Here is a 23,942-nt window from a genome sequence, read left to right as displayed (position 1 = left end):
GGAGCGTCTGAAATTTAGAACTTAAGTGAATGGAATGGGTGAGCTTTATTGGGCTAAGTGAACTGTTCTTATCAAAACTGCGTTAAAGTTTCAATGTACCATCAGTAAATAAAATTACAATAGGCAACAAAAGTATTAGTTGTAACTCTGGGGTACCCCCTGAAAGATGTGAAGAATGCTCAGTACATCTTCATCTTTCAGCCAAGGCCAAAGACGCAGTCTTTTTACTATAGCCTACTCCAGCTAGAGCCTCTGTATTAGTATTTGTGATCATTTATATGCATCTCTAGTATGCATTAAAGATAAAAGCACTACATCTACTGAAATCATTTGTTTCCTTTGGTTTTTCTGAATGCATCCAAATAGTTTGCTCTAGTAACATGGTATACCCTTGGGACAATGGATCCCAGAAGATAAGAGAAATGATAACATTACTGACTAGTCTGTGAGTGAAATTTGCTTTCCCTAGCATATTAGGATAGCTGTTTTTCTGTTGGACACTACATACATGCAAATGGTATCAGTCCAGATGGTTTTCTTTAGAATTTTAGTAATGTTAGAATTATAGATGGACAGTTTTCCATTAGCCCGAAGGCTTTTGTATGGTTTTGTGTTTGATAGTCTATGCAATGCATTATTCAATAATGTGATGGTTGTTCTCAAACTAATTTATATATTTTTTTCTTTTACTTTCACTCCCCTGGTTATGTCTTTCAGGTTCTTTTTTTTAATTGAGTCATTTGAAAGAAAAAAAAAACTGATTTCACAAATAAATCAGGTAAGCAGGTAAACTAGTGGCAATAAGTAACACTCCATCATTAGGAACATATGTGACTTCTCTCAACACAAACAACATCACATCTTTCTACGTCTACAGCTGTTCATCATGCTCCATTAGTGATAACCGAACCAGGTATGAGTAAGTGTGTTTCTTTGTGATGGAACTGTACCACCCTGTCCAGTATCGGTACTTGTCTTTCTCCCAATTTATGCCAGGATGTGCTTCAGTTGCTGAAACCATGTAAATGGTTTTATGGATCTCTAAGCAGTGTTAAAATGAATTACTTAAAATGTAGAAAGTAATCTTGCATGTAGTCGTCTACAAAGAAAGCTACTTTTCTATTCACCTAGTGTTCTAGTTAACTATTTTGAGATGTACATTCTAGGTCAGGGGTGTCCAGTTTTTTTCTAAGACCACCGTCAAGATGTTTTGGTGACCTGAGCAGACCAACATGACCGAGACCTTCAACTTTCTTTATTTTCAGGTTAGCTGGTCATGTGGCGGCTTGTTTTGTGCCTCACTATTGTTTGGCTACTCATTGAGGAAAGAGAAACAACTAAGGTGTCTGAGTCACGTCAATTAAAACTAAGGCAAAACAAGTTAACCAGCAGCAAAAACTGCTCACTAATTAAGAACATGGGTAGAATGAAAACCTACAGCCACTGTGGCCCACCAGGACACCACTGTTATAGATAGTGTGCCACTTACTTTTCTGTCTGAACAAGACTGTAATTACTGTAAATTACAATACTGGATATACAATTTGACTCAAAATTAAACTATAATGGGTTATTTCCTTACTTTGTCACTTCAAGCTTGGGGGAACAAAGAAATAACTATAAAGAAGATAATGAAACCCTCTACACTGCCCAGCTGACAGACCAGCTGTGCCCACTGAGAGTGTTTTGGTGCCTGTCATCTTTTACTCCACAGATGGCAGAGGCCTGAACACAATACACTGAAATCGTAGTTGTAAGACAGGTAAGGCTTGCTCAGTCACACATAGTTTGTTACTGTTTATTCAGAAGTCAATAAAGCATTGGATATTATCAGAAGATCTGAGACATATAATATGCTTTAATTCCTTTTAATGAGTGTTTACAGCAGCACTTGCTTCTTAAATCATCTGATTTCAAACTTTTCATAATTTATGCATTTGCAATGGCAACAAGGCAACAGATAAGCACCTATAGACACAAAGGCTGATGCACAGAAGGATGTCATCAACAAACAAAAAATTTCAGTAGCTAAACAAAACTGTAAATCAGTTCTCACCCAATATAAAATCTGGAAATCTGAAACAGAATTTTGAGTCTAGGGTTATATTATCAGATTATTGTGATTGTTGTATCTTAGGACAGTTGTGCCTCTAATCCGTTAAATTGAAAATATTTTTTGATACATTATAGACCAATGAAGAAAGAGGAACAATACTAAAAATGGCAGAAAGGTGCACAGTTTTGTGTAGGTTTCTATCAAGTTATAAACTTTGCCATTTTAAAAATATTGACAATGGTTTGTTTTTCTGCAGCATCGTTGGAAAAATTTGTATTTTCTAACCTGTTTACCAATGGTACAGTAATTTAAGAGAAAATGTTAAATGACTGATTGAGGCTCTGAATATGAAACTAATTAATTGATATCTAACTTAAGAAAGCAAGATCTCATTGAAGTTATAGTGTTTTATATATGCTTACAGACAAAAAAAAACAAGCCTGCTCCAGCCACCGTAGAAAACCTCACAATGTCCCAGTGTGGTACTGTAGTATCACCCAATGCACTAAGGTCCCAATCCAGGTGGTTCGTTGTGTGGTGGGTGCAGCAACACGCTATCAGTGCATGCTCCCTACCTACTGTGCAGTAATCACAGTGAACTGTATTACTAGGGAAATCAATACATGTGCCCAAGCATGTTGAGATTCAAGCAACAACTTCTAAAATGAAATGAAAGAAAAAAGTAATTACAGCTAGGAAAATATATAAAAGCAATCAGCATTTCTAAGAAGCCATAATCACTTGAAAGCCCAGTTACAGAATAGACTATGGTTAGATACTACATGTTTTACTGCTTTCCAGTAGCTCTACATAATAACTGATTAAAAAGACTGTGTGATAATTATCTGAGCTATCTATGAATACAGAGTGCACCCTGTTAATCATAGTGCCAGAGAGAGGACATTAGTCTGTACATGTGACAATATTAATATTACTCTTAAATTTACTACTGTTTCCTCAAAATAAATACTTTCAAAAATTATTACAGTTTTGTATATTGGAGAAAGCATTGGAAAGAAGTTACAACAATGTTCTGTGTACATAGTTATAGTGTTTTTTTTTAATGATTGTTTATTGGCATTATTTGTATCAACTCTCTGATAGTGCTATCAATTACCACACTAGTTTATAGATTTTTTAATAACATTGGGCATTGCAGACTGTTTTAACATTAATATTGCTTATTTCTTTAAAAACATGATATCCATGGTTAACATAGACTGGTTCCCTGGTCAGTACTGCCAGCCCTAACTGTGTGGATGTCACATGGCTCTGGGATAATATAGTAAGTCTCCCATGTCAAACAGCTACTTGTTTATTATTTTGTAAATTTTTATTTTAATCTTGCTTTTTGGACTTTTGATTGGTCCTTTTGGTTATTAATCTTTATGATCTCTGCTTTATTTTTTGCTTAAAACACAGTAATTTTAACTTATCTTGATTCTTGTCTTCTAAACTCTGCTCTCATCATGGCTTCATACTTATAGTTTGCACTTTCAGCACATCACATAACGAGATGGTCAGTAAAGGATACTGCCTTGCTCTTTTCTTTCAAGGTATGGTTTTGGACTGATGCATTGAGTGCCACTGTTAGGGCATGATTTTGAGCAAACAGAAGTACAGCATTTTTCACATCATCAGCAACAGATTTCTTTTTTATTTCCATCATATAGAAAAATGTTTACATTTTTTAGTATATGCCAAGACATATTGCCTACATGGTATTAAATATATTACGTAGATACAATTTCACAGTTCTAAGAAATCTGATTTCATAAAAGGTTGGGCAAAGAAGCTGGGTGTATCTCACCAACCAGCTTTTGACTCTTTAAAACATGTTAAAGCACATCATATCATAAGTAGACCTATAGAGTCATGTGTTTGTATTTAAATCTACGCAACCCAGACTGACTCACTGACTGATAAGAAATTCTTAATATTTGCAGACAACCTGAGGACAAATTGTTTCCATTAGATAATCAATGCCATGCCCAATGGTATCTCCACAAGGGGGGCATTCGCCCCTCATTAACAACAGATAGTGATGTTTTGGAAAAATTTAGTAATTAGTAAATTCATCACAGTAATTTAACACATTGCTAAAATGTTTTTTAGCAAACTTGTCATAATCTTTTTTTCCCCAATTTCCATGAAAAACATTGCTCAATGCAATTTCTTATTTAGAAATATATTTTTTTTTTGTTTTGGCGTTTTACTGATTAAATATGGTTTATCCTTGGCACTGTTGGCCTGTTTAGGTGTTGCTTGTGCAGGCCCTTCGACCTCAGTGTTTTGGTATACATTTATGCATGTGTACATGTGAAGCCTGAACATTTAATTTCCACTGTGGGGCTCTGAGCAATAGATCCCTGTCAAGTGCCCATTGTTTGAATTTTTCATGAAGGAATTTAAAGGATGTGTGAACTTGTGCATCTCTTGGCACTATAATTGTTATTACCAATATTATCGTAAATCAAAGCAATTATTTAAGTGAAATACAACATAGAAACATACTCTTTAAGCTTAAAATAGAAACTAAGCATTTGGGACCACATAGACCTGAACAATTATATATGTTATTGGATAGAAATTGTGAATGTGTTAATTGTTATGTATCAGCCATGCAGTAGTAAAAACAACAAGAAGTAGTTATTCTGAAGATCCAGCTTAGGTCCAGTAGGCTACCACCTACTAGAAGAATTAAGCTAGACCTGGCCAGACCCCAAGATCAGGCTGTTTCTAATGAGTTTGCATGCAGTTTGTGTGAGGAACTTACAGACTTGGGTGTGACTGCTGATCCTAATGTGATGTGGGGGACCTTCTGTGAGAAGAACCTGAAAGTTGCTGAGGATTGTGTTAATGTTGCCAGTGTTCTCAGAAGGAGGTGTTTCATCTAGCAGGGCACCCTGGATATCACTGAGAGGAGTCGCAGGACACGGTTCAATGGCAACTCTGGTCTGTATCGGGAACTGTGATGGACAGATACGAGGGCTCTGAGGGTAGATAAGGAGGCGTTTATAAGAAGAATCTGTGAGCAAGTGACAAACCATCTATGGTCTAGGGTTCCACATCCTGCTTACAGAGGAATCGAAGCATTACACACATCCAAATCTGTTCATTAGAGAGTCATGGTCAGTGTGGGTGATGGAACAGTCCTTACGGATGACACTGCAATTGTGATCTGCTGGGCTGGCTACATTGAGCAGCTGTTTAAAGCTAATCCTCCAGCTAGGATGTTGAACATCGCAGGGTCCACAGTTCTTGAGGTTGAACCACCCAGTCTCACTAAGATTGCACAGGTGGTGAACCAGCTAAGGGTAGGGAAAGCTGCAGGGATCTGTGGTATCTGGGGTAAATTTCTCCAGGCTGGTGGTAAGGCTGTTCTCTTTGCAATGCAGCAAATCTTTGCTTCCATTTGGGAGACAGGCGTCAACCCAACTAACCGGAAAACGGAACTTGTCGTCCCTATCTGGAAAGGGAAGGGTGATCGCCTAGACTGTGGCAACTACAGGAGGATAACACTGTTCTTGGTGCTGTGTAAGGTCCTTGCTAGGGTCATCCTTAATAGTACCAGTCACTGGAGCAGTCTGTTTTTTACGCCTAAGAAGTCTACCATCGACTGCATCCTGGTGCTAAGGGTTCTCATGGAGTGCAAATGTGAAAATCAGCAGAGTTTCTTTGCAGCCTTTGTTGATTTTCATAAAGTATTCAGCTCAGTTGATCGAGCTGCCCTGTGGGGCATCCTGAGACTTCGCAAAATCCCCCCAAAGTTGCTTGATATCATGGCCAGGCTATACACTGTTACAGTGAGTGCTGTGCAGAGTGCAAGCAGGGCCTCTACGTTTGTCCCAGTAGATTCTGGGGTTCATCAGGGGTGTGTTCTTGCTACTACACTGTTCAATGCTTCATGGACTGGGTGTTAGGCAGGGTTGTGGGGTCCAGTGGCTGTAGGACATCTGTTGCTGAAGAAAGATTCATTGATCCTGACTTTGCTGACGATGCTGTGATCTTTGCGTAGTCAAAGGAACCTCTGATGGGGGCTCTTAAGAGACTGAGCAAGAAGCCTGAGTGTCTAGGCTTGTGAGTGTCCTGGATAAAAACTAAGATTCAGGCCTTTAATGACCTCTTGTGCACAGCCATCAGCAGTCTGTCCGTCTGTGGAGAGAGTGCCAACCTTGTTGAGAGGTTCTGAAGTCTGTAAATGGATTGGGAGAGCATGATGGGTCATGTAGTCACAGGAATTGTGTGTGTGGCGCACGTGATATCTCTGCAAAAGGACGAAGGTTCAAGTCTTTAGAATCCTAGTGCTTCCTGTTTAGCTATATGGTTGCGAGACTGGAACACAGTGACCTTTGGTACTTCTGGTCTGACATTGTGTTGAACGAGCAATTGCCTACACAGTCCCGAATGAGGCACATTACCTGCATTGTGAGGGAGCTTCAGTTATGGTACTATAGGTATGCGGTGAGATTCCCCGAGGGTGATCCAGCTCACAGGATACTCATTGCTGATGACCCGAGTGGCTGGACCAGACCAAGGGGATGACCAGGCTGTGGCAGACAGATGTTCATTTCCGGGGGGTGGATTGGACCGGTGTGTCTGCCTGGGGGATTGCCAACTGGGATCCCGAGCTGTTTTGTCATGTGGTGGGTGCGGCAATGTGCTCTACCAGTGCATGCTCCCCAACCTGACCTGACCAAAGCCATGCAGTGTGGCATTTACTAAATTAATATTTATTTGTGTCTGTGTTTTCAGCTTTCAATATTTTATTTATGTTGGAATATATCTGAATGCTGCCAATTGATGATTGTACAAAATAATATGTCATAGGTCTTAATTTTGTGTGACTTTTTTATGCTATTATTTGGCTGACATTTTATCGTTAATGTTAAAATATGAAATGCAGTGCCTGTCACTCACTGCCTCAAGCCAGATTTTCTAGATGCAATCTCAATGATTAGCCTTCATCCAAAGGAAAATTCAATTTTTCACTGCTCCCTCCATGCAACTTCAATACTGATTCTCTTCCTTATCCATTGCCTATACATTTACACTAATGGCTCTTCCTGACATTATTCAGTTGGAGTCAGTGACAACACCATCTGCACTTGGCTTCCCCGATTCTGTGATACAACCCAAGCCAGGATGCTTCCTGAGGCTCACTAGCAGCCACTTGCCCAGTCTAACAGATTAAGCAAAGGTACAGATCATATAAGAGTCATTAGTGCTCTTTAAGTGCTTCTTCATATCCCCCACTAACTGCTGCTATCACTTTCACACAACTCCTTTTATGGATGGCTTGTCAAGGTGGCTCCACCCCTTCTGAATGTCTGCAGACACTAGGACCCACCTGAATTTTTTATTCCAAAAATGCCACTGGTTAAGGCTCTGGAATCTGTTTTAACTGAAAAATGAATTTAGTTGTAAAACAACTGCAGAATCCCTTGATGATATTTCACTTCATAGTCAGAATAGACCATCTTAATACTAGTCTACAGCAGCTGCAGATGTTAGCATGCCCAACTCCAAATCAGCAGCATTATGGTTTGTGTCCCACTTGATTTTTTACCTTGATTCTGCAATATTTAAGTGATTTGAATTCTATGAACATCTCTATCTCCAACATCTTTCAAGAAAATTATGTTATCCACTCCTAGAAGAAAAATGAAATGGCTTCAGCTGAGTGCAAGTCTTAATTACTGCTAGTAAACACTATGAATGGAGCACAAAAAGAAGTAAAACTTACTTTAGTGCCATCATTTTGCCTAAAAATAATGGGTTCATTCTTTAACAATCCACTGGGATAGACCATTCAAAATGCTTAAGTCCAAATTTCTATTTTCATCGTCTCAATACTGTTCAGCTTTTACAGGGCCTGGGTGTATTCACAGTGAATAGTAGCAGATAATATGATGAACTGTTACCAGTTTTTCTGTTTTCTTTCTTTTCCTAATGTCTTGTGATGGTTCCTAGTGTCACTGGTGTTAAGACCAAACTGTTACTCTTGTTTTTTTGGATTGGTATCTAAGTCTCTGGGTATTCTAGTTCACTGCCTACATCTTAAATTTATGTGTATTACATTCCTCAGCTTCTCGATTCCTCTGTCTTTGACATCTTTAGACCTGTTTCTAACCTGCCTTTTGTAAGCAAAATGTAACAAAAGTAGTTTTCAGCAGTTAAACTATTACTTGAACAAACATACTGTTCTTTGACACTATAAATCTCTTTATACAATCAGTGAACCTCTACGATAGTTTCTTAAGCTAGTTTCATTATTACTTAACAGGCAGAAAATTCTTCCTCAGTTGTCGTGATTATAGTTTGGAGGTCCATGATATTGTGTACAGTGTACCACAGGGATCTACATTGGGCCTGCTGCTATTTTCAATCTATGTGCTTCCATTAGGCCAGATTATATCAAAGCTCAAGGTGAACTACCACAAGTATGCAGATGACATGCAGATCTGTTTCTCTATAGTACCTGATGAATCTCATGTTCTGGCCTGTCTGGTTCAATGTATTCGTTGTATTTCTGAATAGATGAATTGTAATGATTTCAAGCTAAATAAGGAAAAAACAGAAATCTTAGAAGTCATCGAAAATGGAAATAGTGAGGGTATTAGAAATAATCTTGATTCCTTAGATTTAAAAGTGGAACGGAGGTAAAGAATTTAGGTATAATCATGGACACGGGCCTAAACATTAAATTGCACTTTAACCACATTGATAAGACTGCATTTTTTCACTTAAAGAATCACCTCTTATAACACTGCAAGATGCTGAGAAATTAATTCAAGCTTTTGTGTTTAGTCAACTAGATTACTGTAATGCATTCCTAACAAGGCTACCTAAGAAAGACATCAAACGGTTGCAAATAGTTCAGAATGCAACAGCAAGAGTTTTAACCTGTCTAACCTATAACTACTTCAATCACTGTACTATTTTTGTTTTTAAGGATCATCTACAAAAATGTATTTTAATAAAATATTATTGTAACAGCTTTTACTTGGCTTAAACTTTAAATCTAATGACACATAATCAAAAATAGTTAAATACAATTGTGATAGTTTATAATGTAGCAAGATCACTCTCAGTGTTTAGACATTTTTTTACTCTATAACTACTTTAAAATACACAATTTATGAGCTGGTAGAGAAGACTCAAAAGAAGAAATAATATTTTACAAAATTCTGAACATTTCTAGACCCCAAAATCCTATAATAATAGCAAGACGTTAGCATTGCTTTGTCTTACTACTGAACACAGATAAACGTGTCCTGAAGTAACACGCCACATAGCTTGTATTCTGACTGCTGTCTAGAGGATTAAGCTTGCAATGTGCAAAGCATATCTATGCCCTCTAATCAGCCCAAATGTACTGCTTATGGTTGTAGGGAAATTGCCTGGAACAAGATGACAGATTCAGTTCTGGAAACCTTCCTAGTAATATGCATTTTCCTTGAAGTATTGCTATAGCATTATAACACCATACCACAGAAACAATAGTGCAAATTAATACTTAAGTGATTATTCCTGTGTTTTGTAGTAAGTAACTGGTTTTAACTATAATTAAAATGAATTATTGCAACCATAAAAGAGCTGTGAAAGGGCCAGTAGAGGGCTGTACAAGCCTTCAATTTAAATAAACAATAGCATGATGAACTCCTGCAAGTAGGTATTATGTTCCCCAAGACCTTAGGGGGGCAGAGTGAAACTCTAGGGCAGTATGTTTGGACACCAAGGAGGACTGTGCATCTTGACTGTCTTTGGCATGGAGGTGCATAAAGGGGCTGGTGAGAGTAAAACACCCGATGTTTTACAAAACAATATTTATTTCTTTAGCTTATTTTTATACAGAGGATATAGCTCAGGGGTGGCACGGTGGCGCAGTGGTAGCGCTGATGCCTCGCAGTTAGGAGATCCGGGTTCACTTCCTGGGTCCTCCCTGCATGGAGTTTGCATGTTCTCCCCGTGTCTGCGTGGGTTTCCTCCGGGCGCTCTGGTTTCCTCCCACAGTCCAAACACATGCAGGTTAGGTGGATTGCCGATTCTAAATTGACCCTAGTGTGTGGGTTTGTTTGTGTGTGTCCTGCCCGGGATTGGTTCCTGCCTTGTTGGCTGGGATTGGCTTCAGCAGACCCCCGTGACCCTGTGTTCGGATTCAGCGGGTTGGAAAATGGATGGATGGATGGATATAGCTCAAGGTGCTTTAAAAGATGTCAAGGAAGTTGTTAAAAGAAAAGAAAAACAAATTAAAGTAGGTAAGAATAATAATGAATAACTAATAAAAAAATCAATACAGTGTCTAAACCCCTTGAAATTGTTCTAAAGGTTTATCTGCAAGTGGTTCATGTCTTGGGCTTAAACATTCTATGAAGAATGTATGTTGTTTTACTCCTTTCAGTGTAATTTGAGTTTTCCTACTTATGTTTATCAATTCCCTTCAAAAATGGCTCATATTTGATACAGTCCACAGCATGCATGATTTTTTTTTGGAAAGGTATGGTGCAGTATCTCCTCCAAAAATGTAAGAATCAACATAAAGTATGTATAATCAGGCAAAGTCACTATTTGTTTGGAGTTAATTTATTCTCCCAATATCTTTATGGTTTTGTTTTTTCTTTCACATACTAAAGACATGAAGGGTGGATTAAGTAGTAAATCTAAATTAACCCTGTCGTCTGATTCAGCATGGGTGTGTAGGTGTGTTTGTGTGAGGATCCCTGCGAATAAAGATTTGCACCCCATCCCGGGTTGGTTCCTAACTTGAGCTCAATAATTCTGGGATAGGCTTCAGGCTAAAACCCCGATCCTATAATTGGATTAGCAAGTTTAAAAATGCATGAATAGATTCTACCATTTTTAATGCATACTAAACAACCTGGCCTCATTCCTCACTATCTCTGGTTTGTCTTACAGGGCATCTAAGTGGGTTTACATTGTAACAGGGCACCAGAGGTTATTTTGGCAGAATGCCATGCTATTCTCTTTCTAATTCAGAATGTTTTTCGCTTTCAGAATTCAGCTTGCCACTTTTAGGTAGTGATGTATGCAGATTTTATCAGGCTAATGATATCTTTTTGAATGAATCCCTTAGAATAACAGCACATGTAACCTCTGAGCCCATGCCATATTATCATTTTAAAAGGTGTAGAATTTATTTTCTCAGAACAGTTCAATTTCTGTATTTTTTGTAGGTCAAACGGTTTTTCAAAATTTTACTTACTACCATAACGGTTAGGCTGTGGATAACAGAGTGCTATTAAAAGTAGCAATCAGAACTGAGAGCAATGTATTTATCAGAACTACTACTTGACAATTCCCTTTAACAATTCTCACAAACAAAGCAAGAACTTGTACTGCAATAAACCTAAGCCTCACTAGTCAGAAACATTGTTATATTAGCATGCAAGTTACTTAAAATGTACAGTGACTTCAGCTTGTCAATATAAATCACCACCCATTATTTTTAAGGGCTCTCAGTTCAATGGCCCTTTTTCCACCAAAAATAAATAAATAAACACAATCACTTAATGCTACCAGAAAAAATGCCAACTTTCATTTTATTTAGTACAGCTTGAAATGTGCCCTACCAATGGGCGACTTTGTTTCTGCTTTCTGGAGCATGCCTAATATTTTTTAAGTCCTGTGAGTGTGTAATCACTGCTGATTAATTGCAAGTTTGCGTAGCTAAAAGAAAACCTTAAGTGACACCAAATTGAAAACGCTTTGGTATAACTTGCTATGATACTGAACTAATTCAGAAAAGCAAGTAAAATGAAATTCTGAAATAATATTTGTTGGTGTAATGCACCAACAATTTTTACCAATTACTGCTTTAGATTCTCTTTTATTATAGCCAGAACTTTTCCACTCTTCTGTAGTCATTCAGGGATAAAAGCTTTATGCATTTAGACAAATGCCATGGCCCAGGCTGTGACTCTGTTTATTAGAATGATGAGCAGAAAGAGAGTACAGCCATATCAGTTACCTGTTCATCACACGATTTGAAAAACATATGTGTACCTTTTCAAATAAGGCACATAGGAAAACAGAAATGATATGCGCCTAGTCAAGATTAATTTCTCTTTAAAATGGTCATGTTGGCAAAGGACTGCAATGAATTTGAAGTAGGTTAATGTGCAGCTGTAACCCTAAAAAAACAATACATGAATAAGGTAAGTAAATCTTTTTGAGTAAATAATAAATTTGTTTTAAAGCAGATGCACTGGCAAAAACAACCTTTTACCAGTCATACTGCCTTAACCATCCTGTTCTGTTTACTGTGAATACTGGTAAACAACATGATTGAGTTGCAATATGGAAATGATTAAGTAAATATTTTAAAAGAGGTCACATATATATATATATATATATATATATATATATATATATATATATATATATATATATATATATATACATTTTTTACAAATATCTGAAAAGAGTGGCCCATTTACTACATCCTCAGCCCTAATCCATTTTAGCAAACAATAAAGCAAAGAAAGCAGTAAGAAAAAAAAATATACATAGATTTTCAAAGCACAGCCTTCCGTCTTTGGCAGTAATTCTCCCCATAAGTAGTTTTCTTTATCTACTATCAAAAGATCGAATGCTAACTGATTTGGAAAATAATAAAAAGTGCTCACTAAGGCTAAAAGTCAAAACCAATCTAAACAGAATTAAAATCAAAGAAAATAAACTATGCAATCGACAGGAGAGAAACAAACAAAACTGATACCTGTAGGATTTTAGGAAGCGCATTCTCTTCTTGCTCCTGCCTGAGCACCGTGGGCCAAAAGCTCCAATGGGGTCCCAAAGAAAGGCCATCAGCAACAAAGTGGCACAGATGACAGAGAAATAACAAAGTGCTAAGGAAAGCAGGGTTATCTAGCTTTGGTTCCTTGCTCCAGTCATACAGCCCACTGAGCTGCATAAGGGAATTTCCTCTTTGTGACACGACACTCTGAATGTCTCAGAGAGGCAACTAGAGGATTTTGCATGCTCAGTGACACCTGCCCTTCAGAAGAGCTCAGAACTAAGCACTGTCATTTGCTGTTATCTTATTACTGATGTGGGAAATGCTTTAATCTATGCACCTGTTTCTTTTATCATTAGATAAAAAAGTCCAAACATTGACACCTTCCTTTTGAGAAAGTTACCAAAAGAAAAGCACCCACAAAAGATTAAAAGTTATTACAAAAGTGGAACTGAGTCAACTAAGTTGATATCTTTACGGTCTTTATGCTAGATAGCAATAAGATAAACTTATGGAACTATTTAAATGCATATTTTATATGGCACATTTAAGATTATCTTTAGGATGTTGACCTTTTATTTTAGTGTAAAAAGTAACTAAGAAAGCAATGCTCTTATATAGGTGCCCATCGAAGACAAAGTATATTTTTTATTATGGATCAGCTTTTTGCTTTCTAACCATAGCTCAGAGCCTGGCAAAAAAAGTTGTAGAATTTTATATATGAAAAAATTAACAAGCATCTTAATTAAATCACAGAGCCAAAATCTGATACATTTTCAGTTTTACATTACATTAGGCTCGAGTATGCATTTATTGCCATGTGATTATTATTTACCATGCTGAACTATGCATTATTTGAAAAATGTGCAGTGCTTGTCATAAAACAAACACCACCAGTGCCAAAAACACACACATGGACTTACACGCACATCCTCCCGAGAAGATTAGCTGTGATACACATTAAGGAATCCTCTATAAGGTTTCCCAGCGTATACACCCACGCCATCTAACACCAAATGACGTCTGCCTGCATCACTGGCAGTTTGTCTGAGAGGAATTAATCGTCCTAGTGAATCCCATCCCCCCCCTCCACCACCACCACTACTGCTGTCTATCCACCACTCACTCAATGCAGGGTTTAAATTTAGACTGCTTGGCTGTCTTTTGCAACAAGACACTTCATTGGCACTGATAAAGATGAACTGATTTGTTTGAAGAGAGTCATCTTTGTCAAATATGGAGTTCCATCAGATAATGTTTACTGAAAAACCCACATTAAAAAAATAGGAATTCTTGATTAAAATTATACCACCATTTGCGCACAGTGTGTGTGTGAGATTTTGTGGATTTCATCACCAAAATGGCACAAACCTGCATAAAGTCACATAGAGAGAGAGAGAGAGAGAGAGAGAGAGAGAGAGAGAGTCGCTCAGCATTCCAGTTCCAATGTGGAAGGTCAGGTGCCAGTAGGGAGTGGTGCACCCCATAATACAAAGTGCCCTATAAGGGTAGCACAGCACTGAAAAACAGTTGTAAACTAGGAGGAAAGTTCTAGAATTGTCCAGGGACACTTGAGGTGTGCAGACCCAGCAGGTGCCAGGAATGTCTGCCCTTCCATTTAGACAGAAAGTAAGGAGAGGAAGGGCTGGCAACAGGTTGCAAAATCTCTTGCTTAGCAGGTAAATTTAGGGGAGCTCTTTTTTATAAAAGAAGGAAACAAAACACAGTAGAGGTCAAGACCATATCAGAAGAGCTCCTGGATGCTGCTCCCAGAACCAAAATTAGGATGATGTCGGAAGTGTGTTTGGCTTAAAATGATTCCTAAATGCAGTTACAGTTTTAATCATAATTTTCCAAATGCCTTCTATGAATTTTAGTATGCCAGTTTTAGAATGTACATTGATATCTTTTACTCATATTAACATTTTACCCTCAAAGGAAAACACAATATTAAAATACAAAGGATTTTTTTTTAGAATTAGCAAACCCAAACAGTCTTTTTTAATAAAGTTTTGGAGTCCCAAAACCTTAATTGCAACAGATAGAGCTGAAGGTCACTACAGGGAGTTCAAGCAGAAAAGTCACCTCTGACTCCAAAAGTGATTCTCAGGCACGTTGTTCACAGCTGCCTCATGGAAGAATGGAGATTAAGCCTACAGTTGGGGGCAGAGTTGACGTTAAAGCTCACTAACAGGAGAAAGAGTTCAGTGCTATGAGAGGGAGAGGGAAAGGGAGACAGAGAGAGATGAACATTGGTAATTAAGCAGTGGGTAAGTTGAAAAGCCAGTCCACTTGCTACACAGGGGTGAAAGGCCTTTTAAGGTACACTGGAAGAGGCTAAAGTGTTTTAATTTTTAGCTTTACCTTTTTATTTTTTAGTATATGATTTGTTTTTCAAGCTGAAGTTTTTTCTTCACAATAATGGTATACAGTATTCTTATTATTGCCGCATTAAAATGCATTCTAAAATGATTTTATTATTTATTGATATTTTATATTGATTAAAAAAAATAACCCATTATAGTGTTTTATAACGGAGCTAATGGATACATGGGAAGCTATTGTGAAGAAATGCCTTACAACTTACTAAATATGCCTACTTTGAAGCAGTAAAGGTTTTGATTTAAGAAATCTTGCCCTTCGCTTTCTTGAGGCATGCTTGTGAATATAAAAGTAAACTGGAAAAAATGCATTTTATCACTTTTCTGGAGGTAAGAATACATTACTTACTTGTTATGTGCATGCACAATAAAAAAAAAATACTCCGAAAATGAAAAATAGAACAGACTGAAGCACTAAAAACCAGGAAAAATGGTTAGGAAGGTGGATGTATTTTTATTATATAAACAGAAATGAATAGAATAATGGATGGAAAATATTGAGAACAACAAGTATGATGATGATAATGTTATTATTAATATTGTTAGAACAGTAAAACATTATTATCCAGTGTAGTGGATGGCCGGCTTCATATTCTGGCCCTCACCCCCAGGCCGCCAGGAGGAGCTCTCCCGAGAGCACGGACAGGCCCCGAATTCCAGCAGGGCCTCATGGACTATGTAGTTTTTATGCACAGCCCTGCTGGATACCTTGGGGACCACTGGGAGTCGCTGTCGGGAGGCCAGTGGACTCATTTGTGCACTATGACCCGGAAGTTCGTCACAGGAAGAACGACAGGCTTCCGGGGTGAAGAAAAGAATTATTTACCCTGACCCAGAAGAAATAAGTACTTGTGGACTGTTGGGCAGGAACACTTCTGGGTCAGGGAGTATAAAAGGACTGTGGGAGCTCCCAGACAATGATCTGAGCTGGGTGGTTGGAGGGCAATGCGTCTGGGAGTAGGAGGATTGATTTATTGTATTGTTGAATTATTGTTGGTTGTGAGTATAGTGTGGAGTGGTGGTGCTTAGTGCACATAATTATTATAATAAAAGAATAATTATTGCACTTTTACCTGGTGTTTTGGCATGGTACCTGAGGGTTCAAGGGAGCGATAGCGCCCCCTACTGCGACACCAGGTGTTGTTCCTGTCTTACACCCTATGATTGCTGGGATAGGCTTTAGCTGCCATGTGACCCTTCCCTGGATAAGTGTGTTAGGAAGATGGTTAGATGATGGATTATCATTACTACTATTATTATTATTATGATTATTAGTGTGCCTACAGTGAAGAAAAAAAATACTTGGAGAGGTTAATGTATGGAGGATACTAAGGACAGCAATAATAATAATTATTATAGTTTGGCAGCATAGTGGTAGCACTGCTGTCTTGGAGTGAGGAAACTAGGATTTTCTGCGTCCAACCACATGTAGATTAGATGAATTGGTGCTACTAACATTGCCCTATTGTGTGTGTTCGCCCCATGATGTACTGGCACCTTGTCTGGGGATTGTTCCTGCCTTGCATTCAGTGCTTGCAGCGGCAGCAAGGCAGCATTTTTGCAAAATAAAATAAGCTTCTGCTCCAGTATAAATCACAAGAGCAGGCTAATTATTTTTAAAAATGTATAAAATATGCTTCACTTTAGAATGCAGTTTCATGTGACAATCTAATATATACCATGACTGTGAAGAATTAACTTTAACTTGAAAAATACCAAACTTACCCTTGAATCCTTTCCCACGTACGTGCAACTGTTATAATACATATTTGAAAACACCTGTGTTAATGTGAAGAATTAAGGGTTTATAAAAGAATTTTCAATGTTTAAAACAAAGACATTTTTGTTTGCATTCTTTTATAATTGTTTTTATTAAAACTAGGGGGCTTTGCCCCCTGCTTGCTTCACTCACCAAACTCCGTTATTTCACCGAGTAATATTTTCCATTTGTTTGCACTAATGCAATCTATCATTTTTTTGAGACTTTCGAATTTTCCTATTTCCATTATCTCTAACCTGCTCTGCATATGTATTGCACCAACATTTTTGAATTCTTTAAGACATTCTACTTTGTCTTTTCCCGGCCCCAGGCGTGGTTAAATCTCTTCTGGTTATTACTTTCCTTATTTTCAGAATTTGCACATAGATTATTTTTGTTCTTTTTTGCATTCTTTTCTCTCCAATGCTTTTGGAACTCTTTTCGACGCGCTGCTCTTTCTTCTTCGCTTAGTCGTTGACGTGTCATCTAGAACTTATAAAATTTTTAAGAGCTGAGAGCACAGAAAGTGCGTCTGCGAAAAGCATTCCAACAACTGAGAGGTTAGATGACCGTGATCTTGTTTGAAAATGGTTGTAAGTAGGGCGTGACTTGCAAAAGTCACTGTCTCACGGGACTTGCTTCCAAAGGTTGTAAGTATGACGTGACTTGACTGTCTCACAGGACATGAAAGTGTCTCTCTGTCTCCCCTCAAAAGATCTCTGTTCAAAATATCACGTCTCATCGCAGGAAAAATAAGTCTCATCTCGTCCCAAGATTTTTTTTTTATAATAAAGAGATTCTATTTTTCCATTTAATGGTAAAGCTATTTTGTAACTTGTATTAGAAATTAAGGAACACTTAATTATTTACAACAAAATGATTTCAAAATGTTTATGAAATGGAGCTTGTTTGGGGTGTTTAAATATCAGTACTAGCTATAAAAGGATGTTATAATAACATATTAAAAAATGTAAAATGTAAAAATAAAAAAAACAAATGTTTTGAAAAACGATAGTATGTTTAAATTGAGATTTTAAAATTTAGCTATAAATTGATGGTTGAACCATTGTGACATAATTAATTAAATTAACTCTTAAGAACAAAATTACTATAACCATTAGTGGCAAAACTAATACCACCTTTGTAAAAAATCAACTTACATGCCTCAGTATTTGGTGAAACTGAGTTAAGGAATGAAAAAAGTAAAGGAATTGCTCTTCTTAGATGTTGCTACATTTGTTAACAACTACTGGATGCAAACCTGCAGACACAGCAGCCCTTCTAAATTCCCTCAACCAAATAAGCTTCTTACAATGGCAGTAATTGAACAATCAGATTAAAGAATCTTACTGGAAAAAAAGTGTTTTTCAATTGAGGCAGAATTCTGCTTTGCTTTTTAACTTATTATCTAAGAAAAAAGTGACTGCATTCTGAATTTGATCAGAACAATATATGGCATTGATGTTGTCACATATACAGTATGTAATTAGAAGCAAAAGACTGAGCATTCAGCACAAAGAAAGCCCCTCACATGACCACCTGCTTATCTGGGGACAGAGATTAGGCACTAGTGAGGACACTCATTTTTATAGATTAGAAGCTTACTGAGATGTATTTTTCTAGCCTGAATAACAACAACATTGCTAAAACAAAGCAATATTAGGTGTACTGTGAGTATTATGTCATATTTTGAATGCCGTTTCATGACTTGAAATTTAGTTATGTTTGCAACTGCCTAAAAGTAATATATATAATAAAACACAGAGTTATTTATAAGTGTTGATATGTTGATGCATTGCTGGTATGTTGCTGCTCTGCAGCTAGAGGAGAGACTATGGTGAAATCCCTGACTGGTTTCTGTCATTATGAGGCCTACATGTTCTCTTCATATCTACTGGAGTTTTACCAATATACTCCTGTTTTACAGTACTCTGACATTCCAAAGGATCTGTGTTACAGTAGGTTAGTTTGAGACTCGAAATTTGCCTGTTATTTGTAAAATAATTGTGGGTTTGCTTTTGCTTTGTGCCGGTCACTTCCTGGATAGGCTCTGGCCACAGAACGTCCCTGAACTGGATAGAGGAGGTATGAAGAATGGATAAAATAGATAAGATTTTTATTAGTGATATAAATACTCATTCTATAGCTATTGTGTATAAGAAGAGCTGTATACTCAGAATGTAGGCATATTTATTATGACAGTTTATGTGCATTTTTGAATCTTTATACTTTATTTTCAATGTTAAAATTTCATGAAATATATGGTGTCCTGTTAAATGTTGATATCATAGTCCAAATAACTGGTTATAGGCTGAGAATTCTGCAATGCACCATGGAAAACAACATATGATAAAGCAAATGCAGCTGTATTTCATTTAAAATACTATCATGTTTTCATATTTTTGATATAAACCTGAAATGTGTTACATAGTAAGTTTAAATATATCAATATGCAGTGAATTAAATATTTAGTTAAATGGCTGTCTTTGTCCCTGAAAACACAAAAATGTCTTGAATTTTAGGATTTGTTAGAAAGAATACTAAATAAATATTTAACGCTATATACTGTACCTATGGGTCTACAGGTCTATTTATGGTGGTTGTGGTCTCTGTAAAAGCACTTCGAAAACAAACTGTTTACCCCCTCCAATTGTCTCCTTCACATATGTAAAAGTTTTGCATGCCTCCTTTTTCACTAAAAAGATGATATATTAATATACTTTTACTAGCTGTGTTACTTGGCTTTGCCCGGTAAATTTCAGAAGACAATGGGCCTCAGTAATAGTACTTTTTTCTGTATACATCATTTGTAGTTTATTTTTCAGCATTAGCTAATAATGTTGGCAAGCAGTGTGGGGTAGTGGTTAAAGCTTTAAACATTTAGGTGGTGGGTTGAAATCCTGCTACTGACACTGTGTGACCATGAGAAAGTCACTGAACTTACTTGCGCTTCAATTGGAAAAACAAAAGAAATGAAACCAATTGTTAGTTCGATGGTATGCGTCAACTTGGATAGAGGCATCAGTCATATTAGAAATAATAATAATATTAATTGGTCACTAGAACTGCTTACTTTTAAAAGTGCTATATACAATTACACAAGTAAAAATTCTTACAATTGATCAGTTTATGCTTTTGTAGTAACTTAGCTTTTGTTGATGGTCACTGCAAAACACAATTTTACAGGAAAGGGTATTCTTTTGAAATGAAACAGATAAATATTATGAATAATGTAACATTTGAGTATCCATTATTATCTGTTCATAATTTTTTACTTGTTTATGTCTTTGAGTCAAGCATTTAATTTGTGTTTTTTATTAGTTGTATGGTCATGCTAGTATTTTTTTTCCCATAGCCATAGGCTGACAACAAAGGATTAACACTGAATTGTGTTTCATCCATCCATCCATTATCCAACCCGCTATATCCTAACTTCAGGGTCACAGGGTCTGTTGGAGCCAAACCCAGCCAACACAGGGCGCAAAGCAGGAAACAGACCCCGGGCAGGGTGCCAACCCACTGCAGTAATTATGTTTCACTTTAACTTATTACAAACAGCAATGACATTTACAGGCTGCACATTTAGGTGGCCCATGCAATGAATTGAATATTTTTACTTTCGAGATTGTTTTCTCTAGTGCTTGAATTGGAAGAAAATAACTGTTAATACTATGTTGTGGAAGCCTCCTAAGGGTCCTCCTTTAAAGTCCACAGATCCAAATGTATACGTAAAAAAATTTTAAAGAGCAAGGGGGCATCTCCACTGAAAGTAGGCAGATGAGCATGTAAATATTAACTAATTTTGAGGTTGGGGTTGAGTGCCTCCTTTCAAAGTATATAGATGTGAATGGATATTACAGTGGAGTAGCTTATGGGGGATCAATTAAGTTTAAACGAGTGCTGTCAGTCCCAGCTTGTGTTGGATTCGAGGACATCACCTCTGCCTCTACTTCTGCCTTTCTCTATTTTTGCTATTGGTAGAGCAACACTAACACTCAAAGTCACAGTGCCCAGTGCTCTAACTGGATATACTATATACTGGATATACTATAGTGCTTGCTTAAACACTGAGCCTTGTATCTTTTTCGAGCTTCGCTGAACATTCTCCTTCCATTTAATTTTTTCCCATCTTCAGACCATTTTTTGATTGTGTGTGAAAATCCCAGTATAACAACAGTTTTTGAAATACTCAGAGAAGCCGGTCTGGCATCAACAAACACTTAAATCACCTTTCTTCAACCACTCTGATACTTGGTTTGAACTTCAGCAGGTCGTCTTGAGAATGTCTACATGCCTAAATGCTTTGTTTTGCTGCCGTATGATTGGCTGATTAGATGTGTACATAGTAGTGTATATATATATATATATATATATAAATATATATATATATATATATATACACACACACACACATCAGTGGAAGTTTGCAATGCAGGGAAATGGGGTGCTGCCCTGCCAAAAATGTTAAAAAACTCTACATAAATTAATTAGGTAATGTGAAATAATCATGAAATACATTTCTTTATTTTCATAACATGCTTGGTGTCAGTGCATGTTAACATCCATTAAAAAAAAATTGTGTTAATTAAAAAAAAAATTCTGTGTGAATACCTATATTTCCACAGTGAAGGATGTTGGCCAAATGAAAGTCTATGTAAGTCCTTGATCGTTTGGAAAACAGGTGACCTGTGGCTGCTGTTTAATTGGATGATTTCAGATTTATGGGGACACTGCTCTTGATGCCCCGGACACTCCCATTTTTTTGGCAGTAAATTAGTGTTGTTTTAGGTTTTTTTAGTCTAATATGATTAGACAATGATCCATGCACTATGTCATGTTGACATCAATGGTTCACAATTCACATGTTGCGTAACTACAGATGAGCGAGCACAACTTTTAAAAGATGGCAACTTCAAGCGGAACTTTAGAAATCAAAGAAAAACACCCCTTCATAAAATGTTTTATTGAACAAAAAAAGATCTTGCACTGGACCGACCTAACTTAAGAATTCAACAGAAGGCAAGTGATCAAGGATGAACTTACACACAGACCTTTTCCAGCTCTTGTTATGATACATAGTAAGCTAACTATGAATACAGAAAGGGTAGGTCTTTATGTGTGTATTATTTGCAAGAAGATCAGTCTCTGAAACTTTTAAATTTCAGAGTTTTAAAAGCTGATTTTAGAGTTATTTTATGTAAGTGATTACTTTTCCAAACCACGCATTAAAAAGGTTGAGAACACTGTGGTGCCTAAATCTGTAATGTAACAACACCTGCCTCGATAGTAGGCATTCTACAGCTCCTGCAACTATAAGCATTCAAAATATCCATGACGAGTAACCACAGAAGCAATTCAATGCTGTGCTAAGTAATGTTATTTATGGTATGAAATAGAAACTGAATATTAAAAGATACAAACAAACAAAATCATTTGTATAAAACCTGACAATAGACTTGGGATATTGTGATTCAGGTGGTTTGTTATTCTTGCAAGCATTTCAAAAACCTGTCTTTCTGTGAAGTTCTATTAACCATCTTATCTGGGTGAAATTTCATTTACCCACCTAGGTTCTTAAGTGCCCACCCACCAACACGTTTCTGGCTATGCTGCTACTACAACTACTGCTACTACTAATAATAATAACAATAACAATTCTTTACATCTATATGGCACTTTTCTCACTATTTAAAGTGCTCTGCGTGTAGGCAACATTACAGTTTATGTATGTGATTTTTCTTTTCTCCTGAGCTATGAAGTGCTGCTTCAGTTTGTCCCCACCACTGACACACATACAGCTAAATCCTGATACCACTGATCTAATTTTTTGCTATCATTTTGCTTTTAATATTTCCAAAAATTTCAGGACAGTGGTATTTCTGGTTATAAATTGTGAAATTAAGAGAGCGCATATGTATATAATTCAATTGAGTGAAGTTTTTAATGCAGGCTACTGCTTATGTGAGGTTTTGTTGTGGGGTATCTACTGAAACAGTAAATGGACAAGGAGTTTTTGTAAGTTAAAAACCAGATGGAAATACAGTTTTTCAAGCCTTCCTGTGTATTTCAGGGCCACATAGGTTAAAAAAACACAACATCAGATGTAAAGCACGGACCAACTGATGACAGTGCCCTAGTCTTGTCGATCACACTTATATGCACAACCACACTCATTCACTGACCAATTTGTAAGTCACCAGGTAACCTAATGTATCCATCTATGGAATGTGGGAGGTAAACCAGAGAGTACAACTGGCAAGAAGTGATTTTAGTCATGTGAGAAGATAGAAAGTGGCACATTGTTAACTCTATTTGCAAAAACCTTGGCTAGGCTCTTAACACCAATATTTAGAAGGAAAAGTGGTCCGTCTGTTAACAGTTTAAAGGATTGTTATTTTTCATGGAAGACTACGGTAAATACCTCACACAAAAATCTTTCTTACTTTGGAACAGACAGTATTGATGATGATATCTGGGAAGAATATTGTGGACCATTTGGACTGGCAACATCCTCTGGAACTCCTTCTAGAGCTTCCCTAATGCTATCAGGTGCTACTGCAATCATGAGCCAAAGCACAAGCTTAAAAGAACTGGGCAACCCCAATGGAGTCTGTGCTACATAATCTAGGTTATAGGGCATAGTGTACAGAACTACAATGTTGTCACCTACTGGACTGGAGCATTTTCCATCTATTAATTGAAAAACCCATATTTCTATATCCCTGGGGTTATTACTTCAGGTGCAATCTTTATAAACATATTGCAATATTCCAAATATCCTCATGATTCTTACTATACACTTCTCTTACAAAAGCATTCCTTCTTATTACTGTCAGGGCTTGGTATGGGGCTGTTCCACCATGGAGTCCTCTGTGCCTTGCAATGCCTTCTCTACCCGTTATTCTTTACAGCTTGTACTTTATCCAAGGTCAGCATCAGAAATGCAACCAATGCACATCTCACATCCCTGTACAATCTTTACAAAAT

The 23,942-nt window shown here is 37.0% G+C and overlaps 1 protein-coding gene across 7 annotated transcripts in view; it reads right to left on the bottom strand.

Annotated features, from left to right (window-relative positions):
• Positions 1–23,942, bottom strand: part of pde4d (phosphodiesterase 4D, cAMP-specific) — a 1,397,741-nt gene that overhangs the window by 278,133 nt on the left and 1,095,666 nt on the right. Inside the window, exon 1 of one of the 7 annotated variants that reach the window (XM_039758730.1) lies at positions 12,798–12,963. The exons of the other annotated variants lie outside the window; for them this stretch is intronic. Within the exon in view, the coding sequence (XP_039614664.1) occupies positions 12,798–12,886 (89 nt within the window). The 5' untranslated portion in view covers positions 12,887–12,963. Of the gene's footprint in view, positions 1–12,797; positions 12,964–23,942 lie in introns of those variants that run through there. 7 annotated transcript variants of the gene reach the window in all.

The sequence above is a fragment of the Polypterus senegalus genome, chromosome 7, assembly GCF_016835505.1.
Source record: "Polypterus senegalus isolate Bchr_013 chromosome 7, ASM1683550v1, whole genome shotgun sequence".
In the NCBI taxonomy this organism is placed as follows: Eukaryota; Metazoa; Chordata; class Cladistia; order Polypteriformes; family Polypteridae; genus Polypterus; species Polypterus senegalus.
This window is presented reverse-complemented; position numbering and strand designations above follow the sequence as displayed.